This window comes from Rattus norvegicus, chromosome 7 (assembly GCF_021556685.1).
Source record: "Rattus norvegicus strain SHRSP/BbbUtx chromosome 7, alternate assembly SHRSP_T2T, whole genome shotgun sequence".
NCBI lineage: Eukaryota > Metazoa > Chordata > Mammalia > Rodentia > Muridae > Rattus > Rattus norvegicus.
The window spans coordinates 63,611,295-63,624,420 of NC_141540.1; the positions used below are offsets into that span (position 1 = coordinate 63,611,295).

Sequence of the window (13,126 nt, forward strand, 5' to 3'; positions counted from 1 at the left end):
GAGAATCCCACAAGAATGGCACAGGTGGGCACGGTGGGACCGTCTCATCGTCAGAGAGCCCAAGGAGTCGAAAGGAAACTCTAACTACAACACCGACAGGCCACAAACCATAGCTATAATGCAAAGTAACTAAGCTCCCGCCACCTATCTTTCACCATCTTAACTTAAAAAAAAACCTGTGAAAATACGTAATCCCAAGAAGCCTTCGGTCATGTATAAAACTGGAAGCAAGAGAGGTGCAGCGTATAGCTGCCATCGGCTGATCTAGAGAAGACACATCAGCTGATTCTTCGGACTCTCTGACTTAATACAGGAGTTCTGGGCTTTCCCTGCCTTGGCCTAGCTCTGAGACAATGAGTGCTACACGCCGCGTCTTGGTTTTGCAGCTCTGCCTCATGGCCCTCTCTGGCTGTTACTGCCAAGGCACACTCATTGAAAGCCTAGAAAGTCTGAAGAACTATTTTGTAAGTATGATCTTTTCATAGTGCCTGTGGTTGACGGTGGCTGGTGTTGACTCCCTGTAGTGAACGCTAGACTGCCATCTCTGGCCCACAGTCATTTTGAGATGACGGGGTGCTGCCTGGCTATATGTCGGTGAGGTGTTCGTTGACTTAATGATCTTGCTATTGATTTAGCCCTCTGTTTGATTACTATGGAGTCAGAGGGCATTAGCCAATCTCCCCAGAGATGGGCAAAGTATGGATACTTTACGAAGTACGAAGATACTGATCACTTTTGTGGTGTCTTATTATTTAGTCATGATAAGAAATATCCTTACCTTCATGGTTTTCATTCTTTCAGACATCTTGAAAATGATAGTGAGAGATGAAACTACTATAACTACCCAGGGAAACAGCTTATCACTTAAAGTAACCAAAGGCAAAGTTCTTAACATTTCTGCTAAAGAAAATGCCCCCTTGAAGTTGTTTTAACCTAAGGAGTAATTTTGAAATTCTACTGCAATCGAAGTATCACCAAAAGCCAGCCACTTGGCAAGGTTTGAGGAGAGCTATATTTTTTAGAGTTTTAAGGGTTTTTATTTGAATTTTTTTAAACTAATGGTTAAGAGAGACAAATTTTATATCCTTAAAATATTACAATTTGTCCCAAATGTATATACTAGTATACATATAGCTAGTATACTAGTGTTCAAGTATTTACGGTGTAAATCAAGCTGTCTCATACATGTGTTTGGAGCTAACTTTTAGAGCAGCAATTAAGCCCTACTAGGGCACAGACTGATGTTACAGAAGCCTGGACCATAAGGGGGCAGTGTGCACAGCGGAATTGTTATGATGATGTTCTTTCTCCCTTTCTTAATTTGAGAGTAACTCTCTTTTTAGCTCACTATGGTTATTTGGGAGTTGAGTTTATTTGTGGCCTTGCAATTTCAAGTCTGGGCCAGTAAAATCCTGAAGCTAAAAGAACGTACTTAGTGTTTGGATAAATGCAGTCTTTTGGGGGATACTCAGCAGATGCTTCGAAGGGCCGAGGAGGCAACTCATGACCATTATTGTCAGCACTGCATTCAACAAAACTCCACAGATATTTTTCAGGGCAGTTTGGTGAAATAATTACAAATCGATCTTTTCTCTTCTCCTCAGAACTCAAGTAGCATGGATGCTATGGAAGGAAAGAGCCTCCTCTTGGATATCTGGAGGAACTGGCAAAAGGTGAGCTGAATATCCCCCCCAACACACTCCCCTGCCTCCCCTGCTTTCCTGTTGTTTCTAATGAACCGGTTCTCACAATACTCTCTTTGTGTTGTTTCCCAAGGACGGTAACACGAAAATACTTGAGAGCCAGATTATCTCTTTCTACCTCAGACTCTTTGAAGTCTTGAAAGACAACCAGGCCATCAGCAACAACATAAGTGTCATCGAATCGCACCTGATCACTAACTTCTTCAGCAACAGTAAAGCAAAAAAGGATGCATTCATGAGCATCGCCAAGTTCGAGGTGAGACAGCTTTGCAAACTACCGTATTATTGTTTGTTTCACATTGTCTTTGAATTATCAGACAGTAGAAATTAGCTACTCATCAGTTGATAAAGCTGAGAGATGTTTCCCCACCGCAGGCAGATTGGGAGGAATCTGCCTTTTTTTTTTGTCAATTTTGGAAAAACACAGACATTCAAACCATTACCCACATACTGGGTAAACGCTCTGAGGAGGAGGCAGAAGAGGGGAGCATTGAGCAGAGCTCTTGTGATCCCCACTGAGTGTGTGATGGAAACTCTCACTTAGGTTGGGAGGTTGTGTGTTAGTGGAAAGAGCAGTGGGAGGGAGTGAGAAGACTTGTGTCTTCCTCCTCCTCCTCCCAGCCAGGCCACAAGGAGCGCTGACTTCAGATGACTCACACAACTGGCTGGGGTGCAGTTTCCCCATCTTGAGAGGAACCAGCTGGGATTGCTACCTCAGTTTTATCTCTTTTGTCAAAAACAAAGCAAAACAAAACCACCACAGTGCCACAGGTAGAAAATGAGGATGGGGGAAAGAAAGGAATCGGGCTCTGAGGAGACTTCCGGGCATCCTACCCCTGGGCTCTGGTTAGTCTCTCGTGCTATGCAGCTCAGTGTGTTTTCAGGTGAAGCAATGGTAGGCTTCCTTTCAAAGGATTGTTTTAGAGGTCTTATAAAAGGCTTGGTCAATTCACTTTCAGATATGGCGGTATTCCAGCCATTCCTTGCTTTATGTCAGGAAATCATCCTACACCTTTAAATTATGGCCATAAGAATCTGAAAGCATAAAGGCAATTCTCATTTTACTAAATTTTTTATAGAAGGCAAAGGCATTCAAAAGTTCTCAGGCTTTGATGGCGAAGGGTGCCAAAAAAAAAAGGGCCAGGTGTCTTGGTACGTTCTGGCCTCAGTTTTCAGTCTACCTGAGTCTGCCTCTAACTAGACTCCTGCCCTCTCTCAGGTGCTGGGAGGTGGTAGCCTATCTCTGTCCATCAAGGAGAGATGGATAAAGTAATTGTTCCTAACTCACTTTGCTTTTGACTTGCCAGTCAGCTCTGGCTAAGTCTCTTGGATTCTCACCAATGTTCTGAAGACCAGGAAATACATTTGTCTTCACAACACACAGCTTCGAGAAACCTAAGTTGGGAGAATCCTAAGGCCTTGGCTTCATCTTTTTGGAAAATCTGGGTCTTGTGCTTCCTATGGGTGACCTTGAGCAAGCTCTTAACTTTTGTCCTATTTTGATGCATCGTCATCATGTTTTAGGGACACACACACACACACACACACACACACACACACACACTTCTTTTAGTAACTAGTTCTGTAAACATCTGAGTCCTTCCTGGAAATGTAGCAAGGGACTCAAAGTATTTCCAGTATTAGAACAAACAAACAAACCAGATAACAATAAATGGTTTTCATTTTATTAAGCACAAAATTGCCCAAGTGGCCCTTCTGGTTAGAATGGAGAAGTCTAAGTAGTTAAATCAATGGTGTAGAAAGCAGGGAACAGAAAACAATGTTCACCTCCAAATTTCAAATGCTCTCTGTGTCAACAAATTGATTATTATTAATCTGATTGAGATTTGTGTTTATTTTTTAATCCCATCCCAGAAATGATGACACTGATCTGATTTGGGGGAAATTGAAAATATTTTTTTCCCATTTATTTTGGACTTGGGTTGTTCCCATAGCACTCAGTCTGTCTTGGTGGCCCTCGAATTTCTGCTTGTATCAGAATCTCTTAGCTCACAAAGGCATCTGGGTCTCTGGGCTCCTTGGTAGATCTCTAAAGCATTCTACTACAGCAAAGGGAGCGTTGGCTAATGTAATTTTTTTCTTGGTCTGAATAGAAAGGACTAATCAAAGAGGAAGGTGGTAGACATTGTAGATAAGAGATTATGTTGCCAATATCTTCACAAGAACACAGGTTCCAGCAGTGTCTGGTTCAAGTTCGGAGTTACCATCTGTTCACCCCCACCCTGTCCCCACCCCATTCCACCCAGGAGTCTTTTGGTCTCCATTTTGAGATTTGCGCAGCAGTTAGGGGAAAGATAGAGGTGCGAGTGACTCAGCCCACCCCCTGTTGTACAACTTGGGAATCTCATGCTCCTATTGGTCTTAACAGCTACATAAGCGAATACCACAAGTGAAAGGAATAGATTGCTGTACTACTTTGTTAAGAGGAATATTTTCATTTTCACTGACCATGATGTCAAGAAGAATAGTCCAATGACTTATATGCTTGGAATTAATTTCATTTCCCTCCCCACTCCATTAGGTGAACAACCCACAGATCCAGCACAAAGCTGTCAATGAACTCATCAGAGTGATTCACCAGCTGTCACCAGAATCTAGCCTAAGGAAGCGGAAAAGGAGTCGGTGCTGATTCTGGGGTAGAGAGTGTGCCAATAAGAAGAATTCTGCCAGCACTATTTGAATTTTAAAACTAAACCTATTTATTAATATTTAAATTTATTTATATGGAGAATATATTTTAGACTCATCAACCAAAGAAGTATTTATAGTAACAACTTATATGTGATAAGGATGAATTTCTATTAATATATGTGTTATTTATAATCTCTGTGTCCTTAATTATTCCTCTTTGACCAATCATTCTTTCTGACTAATTAACCCAGACTGTGATTATGAAGTTGTATCTGGGGTGGGGGGACAGCCAACCAGCTGACTGAACTCACACTGTGGCTTGTGCACTTACTTCACTTGCCAACGGGGAACATTCAGAACTGCAATGACCCCGTGAGGTGCTGCTGACCAGAGGAAATGTCTATACATCGGGCCAGCACTTTTATAGCAGGTCAGACAGCACTTCAATGTGTCAGATAGTACAGACTGTCCCTCGGGGGAAAGCATTGTCTCAGATTTTAAACCTGGTGCTTCCGTATACTGCCAAAAACTGTGACTACACCCGAATGACAAAATCTCACCCATTTATAGTTTATCACTGTCTAATTGCATATGAATAAAGTTTGCTTTCCACAATCAGTCATGCTGCGTCAGACTTCTTCTAAGAGAGGACCTGGGTGAATGAACCACCTAGTCATGAATGGGAAGGAAATAAGTCGTTTTTAGCTGTGGGAATCTTGGAGCTGCATTAAGCCCCATTGAGTGTGGTGCTTTTCTCTACTGACAATGTGCTTGTTTTCACAGCTCTGGTTGGCAGCTGTTTGAATTTTCTTTCAAAGATGTGTGGCTAATCAACTAGAGCCCCTGCAATGGGGAGTATGCAAACTGCTTAGCTCGATATATGGATGTGTCTCTCCTCTCTCTCTCTCTCTCTCTCTCTCTCTCTCTCTCTCTCTCTCTCTGCAGCACCCTAGCATTTCTTTCTCATTCACAGTAGGCAAACATCATTGGTGTATGTCCTAGAGTTTCAATTGCTGTGAGAAAATACCATGACCAAAAGCAACTTGGCAAAGAAAGGGTTTATTTCAACCCTTAGATTGTAGTTCATTCCTGAGGAAAGCTAGGGCAGGAGCTCAAGGCAGGAACCTGGAGTCAGGAACTGAAGAAGATGCCATGCAGAAACATTGCATACTGGCTTGCTTCTCATGGTTTGCTCAGCCTGTTTTCTTATACAACTCAGAACCACCTCCCTAAGAGTGGTACTGGCCCACTGTGGACTGTGGACTGGGCTCATCCATATCAATCACTAATTAAGAAAATGTCCTACAGACTTGCCTCCAGGCAATGTGATGGAGAAAATTTCTCTGAGGTTCCTCTTCCTAAATAACTCTAGCTTGTGTAAAGTCAGCAAACTAATAGACACAGTGTGACAGAGCTCTAGGGAGAGAGGCATGGATTGGAACCAAGATTGTGCCACCGTAAACTGCATGACCTTTAATAACTTCTCTATATTCTCTAATCTTTTATTTATTTATTTGAAAATGGGGAATAATTAAATGTGGGCCTTCCTCCCAATACTATGTGTGAATCCACTCTTTCACCCAAATGTATTTATTTATTATGGCACCTGGTAAGTGCCTAGGTAGTTTAGAAACTTTGGAGAATTTGAGCAACTAGGAAAATAGATAATGAATAGAATATATTGTAGGTCTTCAAGTTTCATGGTGTTTTAAAGATTCTCGTTGCTATGGAAAAAATAGAGTGGAGAAGGATGGAGGAAGCATATTGTTAGCAGGATGAAGTGGGTCATCCAGAGGTTTAAATAGAAGTGGGTTACAGTTTCCTAATCAAAGAAAAACCATTTCAGGAAGAATTTACAAGGGTGATACCCATTTGGATTCCAGGCAAGACCAATACTCTTGGAAAGGCTTTGGGGTGAAGAAGATTCTTCAGGCATGAAAGAAGAAGACCTGAAGGGCAATCCCCAAAAAATGGGGGGAAGGGACATTAGTCACCACAGGAGGAGGAGGATGAAGTGAGAGAGGCATGTGCCTTTTAGGTACAAGGAAGCTCTATATGTAATGACTTTGATACGTTCTGGGTTGTGAATTCTAGAAGACTCTCTTGAAATGTCAAAAGATGGTCTTACAATGTACATATGAATGTGTTATGAACTTGGACTTAGATCACTTATGTGAACAAGAATAACGGATGTAATGACATGATTTAAGCTGTCCTCAGGACAGCCCCATAGGAAGAACAACTATATCAACCAACCAGACCCCCAAGAGTTCTCAGGGACTAAACCACCAACCAAAGAGCACACATGGAGGGACCCACAACTCCAACTGCAGATGTAGCAGAGGATTGCATTGTCTGGCATCAATAGGAGATGAGGCTGTTGGTCCTGTGAAGGCTCGATGGCCCAGTGTAGGGAAATGGCAGTGCGGAGAGGGGGGAGTGAATGAGTGAGAGGGGGAGCATCCTCATAGAAGCACGAGGAGGGGGATAGGAGGGGGGAACCGGGAAAGGGGATAACATTTGAAAAGTAAATACATAAAATTTCCAATAATATATATATACACACACACATATATATACATATATATACACATGTATATATATGTATATATATATATGAATGAGTAGGGACACAGGTTAGTTGTTGGGAGCATTCTTCTCAGAGTTTTGACTTTGCCTTCCCACAATAGCAGCATCGTTCAAAACAGTTTGTGTCAAGGGGTCATTTTAGTCCTTGGCAATAATCAGTGGTTACTGTAATCACTATTGGGTAACTAAGCAACAGTGGATGCAACCTGACTGCAAAACTTTAAAGTCTTGGATGAAGAAAGAATGAAAACCCTTAGGCTAATGTTGGCATGCCTGTGACTGACATGAGATGCTGCTGGTTGATGCAGACTAGTTTAAAATTCTTATTACTTTTATTTTTTTACAGCCCAGTCATTACCTCCTCCTGGTCTGCCCTCCCACAGTTCCTCATCCCATTCCTCTTCCCTCTGCCTCCAAGAGGATGTTCCCTCCTTCCCATCCCACCCCCCACCAACCTCCCCACTCCCTGGGGCCTCATGTCTCTTGAGGGTTAGGCACATCTTCTCTCACTGAGGCCAGACCAGTCAGTTCTCTGCTATATATGTGTGGGAGTCTCATTCCAGCTGGTGAATGCTGCCTGGTTGGTGTTTCAGTGTCTGAGAGATTTTGGGGGTCCAGGTTAGTTGAGACTGCTGGTCTTTCTATGGAGTTGCCCTTCTCTTCAGCTTCTTCAGCCTTTCCCTAATTCAACCACAGGAGTACCCAACTTAGATCCAGACTCCAAGATACAGAAAGTCAAAACTTTATTGTGTTGGGAAGGTAACAGAGAGTGAAGCAGGGAATATCCTTCAGTAAAACTCGAGTTGACCCTGGTCTATTCAGTAGTTGTCAATAATTATCTTTTTTTTTAATGCTTCCATTTACTCTTAGGGGTGTTGTAGGACTTACAGACAGAATTGACTATATTTTAGAATAAGGGAGATGAGGGTGGTAATTACTTTTGTTCTATGTTAACAAGGACAGGCATCTGCCTTGGTCCACTAGCAACAGAGGCAACAACCAAGACCTGGAGTGAGAACATAGTTGTAGCACCAAGTCCCTTGTTCTCAGAACCTCTCAGAACCATCTGGTATACCTTTGCTAGTGGCTTGCTGGTGTCTGGATGACTGGAACATAATGGTTAACATCAACAGGCTTTCTCTCCCTTCTATTTTTTCATTCTTCTTTTCTCATTCCTTCATGTTTTGTAATTCTAGATCAGGTAAATCAGAGTAAGGCAAGTAACTATGGTTGGCTACTGTGGAAGTTAGCTTCTGAGTGTAGTGTGAAGAATGTACACGTGTAGGGGGAAGCTTGGGTAGAAAGCATTAGGCTGAAAAGAGTGGGAATATACCAACTTCTTCTGGTTTCATAAGTTACCACAAACTAGTTGCAATAAGACAATATATTACTGTCTGATGATTTGACTAGTGGAAATCCAAACCCAGACTGAAATCACTGGCAGGGCTGTAGTCATGCTGGAGACCCAAGCAGATAGTCTGTCCCCTCATCTTTTCCAGTGTCCAGAGGTTGGTCTTACTACTATGCAGTGGTCTTTCCTTTCATTAAAGCCTTCAATATTGCATCTTCCAATCTCTCTTGCCCTGGTACTGACACTCATATCTCCCTCTTATAAAGACATTTGAGTTTATACTGTGATCACTCTAACAATTCAAGATCGTCATGTTGAATCTTGGTGTGAACTTGACACATCTGGGAAGAAGGAACCCCAATTGAGGAAATGCTACCATCAGATTGGACTGTTGGTGTGTCTGTGTGGCATTGTGTTGATTTTCATTGCTTGATGTGGGAAGGCCCTGGCCCATGTTGGTGGTTCAGTTCCTAGATGCGTAGTCCCAGGAAGTGTAAGAAAGGTAGCTGGGTGTGAGCCCTGAGAAATCCAGTGGCCAGTCTTCCTCGCACAGTTCCTGCCTCTGCTTCTAACTGAGTTTCCACCCTGACTTCTTTTAGTGACAGACTGTGTTTGGGACACGTAAGCCAGATGAAACCCTTACTTCCAAGTTTCTTTTGAACAATGTTTTATCACAATGGAGAAGCAAGTTATGTCAAGAACCATATCTCCATCTCAAAATTTTTAACTGCATCTGAAAAACCCCTTTTACGATATAAAGTGACATTGTAGATTCTGGGACTTGAGTCATAGACATCTCTGCAGTGCTGCGGAGAGGCCATCTAGCAAGGGTTGTCAAATTTTCAGGAAAAGAAAATGTTGTCCATGTGGAATGATAGCCTACAGTGGGTGTCTGAGCCCAGGCAGGATGAAGGGGCCATCTGCACACTGCGTGAACTCAGCATGGGAATCAGAGTGAAGTAGGAATAGCAGTCAAATGGAGATGGTATGTCGGTGTGCCGATGTGTCAGTGTGTCAGTGTGTCGGTGTGTCAGTGTGTCCGATGTGTCAGTGTGTCAGTGTGTCAGTGTGTCAGTGTGTCGGTGTGTCAGTGTGTTGGTGTGTCGGCACAGACAGAAAGCTGGTAACTATTGGTCACTGAGCACCACATACGTTATGAGTAAGAACAGGCTTTCCTTCCTAATATAGTCCTATGAATTGCATTCTCCATGTAGAATACACTATGCATTCTCAGAGGAGAAAAGAGAATTGTAGTATGAAAAGGGAGATTGCAGAACCAACTGTATAATTCTGAACTTGAATTGGATATATTAGAATGAACATATGGCTCTGCTCCCAAACCCCGTGGGAGAGAGACCTCACCGCCTGATCAGGTGGGCACTCCTGAGGCTGCAGAGCGGAGGAGACCACCAACACTGCCCACCCCTGCCCACGTCCCTGGCCCAAGAGGCAGCTGCGTAAGGCCTCTGGGTTCCCGTAGGGGAGGGCCCAGGAGCGGCAGGACCCCAGCGCCTGAGACACCGCCGGAACCAGAAGGAAACAGACCGGATAAACAGTTCTCTGCACCCAAATCCCGTGGGAGGGAGCGCTGAACCTTCAGAGAGGCAGACACGCCTGGGAGACCAGGGGAGGCTGCACTCTGTGCACGTCCAGACGCCAGAGGAAAACACCAAACACCATCTGGAACCCTGGTGTGTGGAGGCTCCCAGAAAGAGCGGCGCAGATCTTCCCGGTTGCTGCCACAGCGGAGAGGACCCCACGAGCAGTACCCTACGAGCAAACTTGAGCCTTGGATCCACAGGTGGGACCAACTTTTCCCCTGCAGGAAACCTGCCTGGTGAACTCAAGACACAGGCCCACAGGAACAGCTGAAGACCTGTAGAGAGGAAAAACTACACGCCCGAAAGCAGAACACTCTGTCCCCATAACTGGCTGAAAGAAAACAGGAAAACAGGTCTACAGCACTCCTGACACACAGGCTTATAGGACAGTCTAGCCACTGTCAGAAATAGCAGAACAAAGTAACACTAGAGATAATCTGATGGCGAGAGGCAAGCGCAGGAACCCAAGCAACAGAAACCAAGACTACATGGCATCATCGGAGCCCAATTCTCCCACCAAAACAAACACGGAATATCCAAACACACCAGAAAAGCAAGATCTAGTTTCAAAATCATATTTGATCATGATGCTGGAGGACTTCAAGAAAGACATAAAGAGCTCCCTTAGAGAACAAGTAGAAGCCTACAGAGAGGAATCGCAAAAATCCCTGAAAGAATTCCAGGAAAACACAATCAAACAGTTGAAGGAATTAAAAATGGAAATAGAAGCAATCAAGAAAGAACACATGGAAACAACCCTGGACATAGAAAATCAGAAGAAAAGACAAGGAGCTGTAGATACAAGCTTCACCAACAGAATACAAGAGATGGAAGAGAGAATCTCAGGAGCAGAAGATTCCATAGAAATCATTGACTCAACTGTCAAAGATAATGTAAAGCAGAAAAAGCTACTGGTCCAAAACATACAGGAAATCCAGGACTCAATGAGAAGATCAAACCTAAGGATAATAGGTATAGAAGAGAGTGAAGACTCCCAGCTCAAAGGACCAGTAAATACCTTCAACAAAATCATAGAAGAAAACTTCCCTAACCTAAAAAAAGAGATACCCATAGGCATACAAGAAGCCTACAGAACTCCAAATAGATTGGACCAGAAAAGAAACACCTCCCGTCACATAATAGTCAAAACACCAAACGCACAAAATAAAGAAAGAATATTAAAAGCAGTAAGGGAAAAAGGTCAAGTAACATATAAAGGCAGACCTATCAGAATCACACCAGACTTTTCGCCAGAAACTATGAAGGCCAGAAGATCCTGGACAGATGTCATACAGACCCTAAGAGAACACAAATGCCAGCCCAGGTTACTGTATCCTGCAAAACTCTCAATTACCATAGATGGAGAAACCAAGATATTCTATGACAAAACCAAATTTACACAATATCTTTCTACAAATCCAGCACTACAAAGGATAATAAAGGGTAAAGCCCAACATAAGGACGCAAGCTATACCCTAGAAGAAGCAAGAAACTAATCATCTTGGCAACAAAACAAAGAGAAGAAAAGCACACAAACATAACCTCTCGTCCAAATATGAATATAACAGGAAGCAATAATCACTATTCCTTAACATCTCTCAACATCAATGGCCTCAACTCCCCAATAAAAAGACATAGATTAACAAACTGGATACGCAACGAGGACCCTGCATTCTGCTGCCTACAGGAAACACACCTCAGAGACAAAGACAGACACTACCTCAGAGTGAAAGGCTGGAAAACAACTTTCCAAGCAAATGGTCAGAAGAAGCAAGCTGGAGTAGCCATTCTAATATCAAATAAAATCAATTTTCAATTAAAAGTCATCAAAAAAGATAAGGAAGGACACTTCATATTCATCAAAGGAAAAATCCACCAGGATGAACTCTCAATCCTCATCTTCGGTTGGTTTATATACAAGTGTGCAATTTCTAGGCTTGAAAGTAAAATGATGCTATCTGGTGCTGGATAGAGGAGCCTTATTTTTTATTATGGCAGCTTGCTATTTTTGTAACATGGTGATTTGGTTGAACACAATAAAGTACAGTAGTAACTGATCTCCCCTTCTTCCTGGATGAGTGAGGAGATGATTAAATGTTGATGTCAGCATCCTTGAGCATATTCAGATGAGCTTCTGCTTCTGTTGAAAAGGATGCTGTGTTTGATTGTGGTCCGAAGCTTTGAAGCACTACTTGGCATTTCCTTCCTTGGAGGTCTCACTGTTTAAAAATAACAGATTTGATAGCTTGTTGGTAAGGTGAGGTCCAGCTTGTCTCCACTAGGTCATCTTCATGTGAATCCGGTGGTTATACGGTTTTGTTCTAGGGATATTTCATTTTTTTAATAACGGTTTTAGCTGACATTCATGGAGAGAATGAATCCTTAGAAGTGTGCCACTAGTGAAAGGAAATCCTGTCTAGAGTATGTTTCTTTACAAAGCTGTGTCACACCATCCTTTGGGCCCTCTGCTGGAAAAGTAGAATCAAGTCTCAAATAATGCCTTTTAAATTGTATCCTCTAGTATTATAGATGTAGGACAGTACTGTATCATACCTCTGTGGATGTAAAATAGCTTGTACCTGCTTTATGATACGTAGTAGTGACCGTGCTAGTAGTAGTGACAGAGCTGTTTTTAATGATGTTGCTCAGAATGTTTTCTTTCCAGATGATGATTGAGAAGCTAATTTAAAAAAAAAAATGGTGCCAGGTACCACAAGAGTAACAGAACTGTGCTGTTTTCTCGGGTTTTGTTTTTTTACTTTTTTTTTTTTTTTTTTTTTAATGGAGTGTGCTGGATGTCTCTACAGTTTTGTTCAGATGACTGCAGAACCTGGAAAAGCTGTTGCTGCTGTTGATGCATAACACACTGCTATTATTGGTCTTTTTATATAAATATAAATATATATATACAGATATATAATTTGAATTTTTTGAAACTTTAGCTGTGCTGTCAACTTTGGAAAAAAGTATCCCCGTTTACTGTGTTGAGTTGGCACTGTACAGAAATTAACAGCCATATTGGTCTAGAAATGTTGAACTTAAGTTTTTTCCATTTGTACAGGGGTAACACACTGTATTAAATATGTAAGGTCTTATCAACGTGGGTTTGATTACAAAAACTAATAAAGTATTCTCTAAATTTAAAAAACAAAAAAAAAAGTTAAAGAAGCAGACATGTAGACAACATATTTCTTAGTGTACAATCCTATCTAAGTAACTCAAACCTTTCA

At 42.2% G+C, this 13,126-nt stretch overlaps 1 protein-coding gene across 1 annotated transcript; it reads left to right on the forward strand.

Moving 5' to 3' along the window:
* The first annotated feature begins 353 nt into the window (after positions 1 to 353).
* On the forward strand, positions 354 to 4,390 carry Ifng (interferon gamma). The gene is made up of 4 exons (NM_138880.3): positions 354 to 464; positions 1,605 to 1,673; positions 1,777 to 1,959; positions 4,246 to 4,390. The coding sequence occupies exons 1-4, from the start codon at positions 354 to 356 to the stop codon at positions 4,351 to 4,353; spliced, it is 471 nt and encodes a 156-aa protein (NP_620235.1). The 3' UTR covers positions 4,354 to 4,390.
* Positions 4,391 to 13,126: the final 8,736 nt, after the last annotated feature.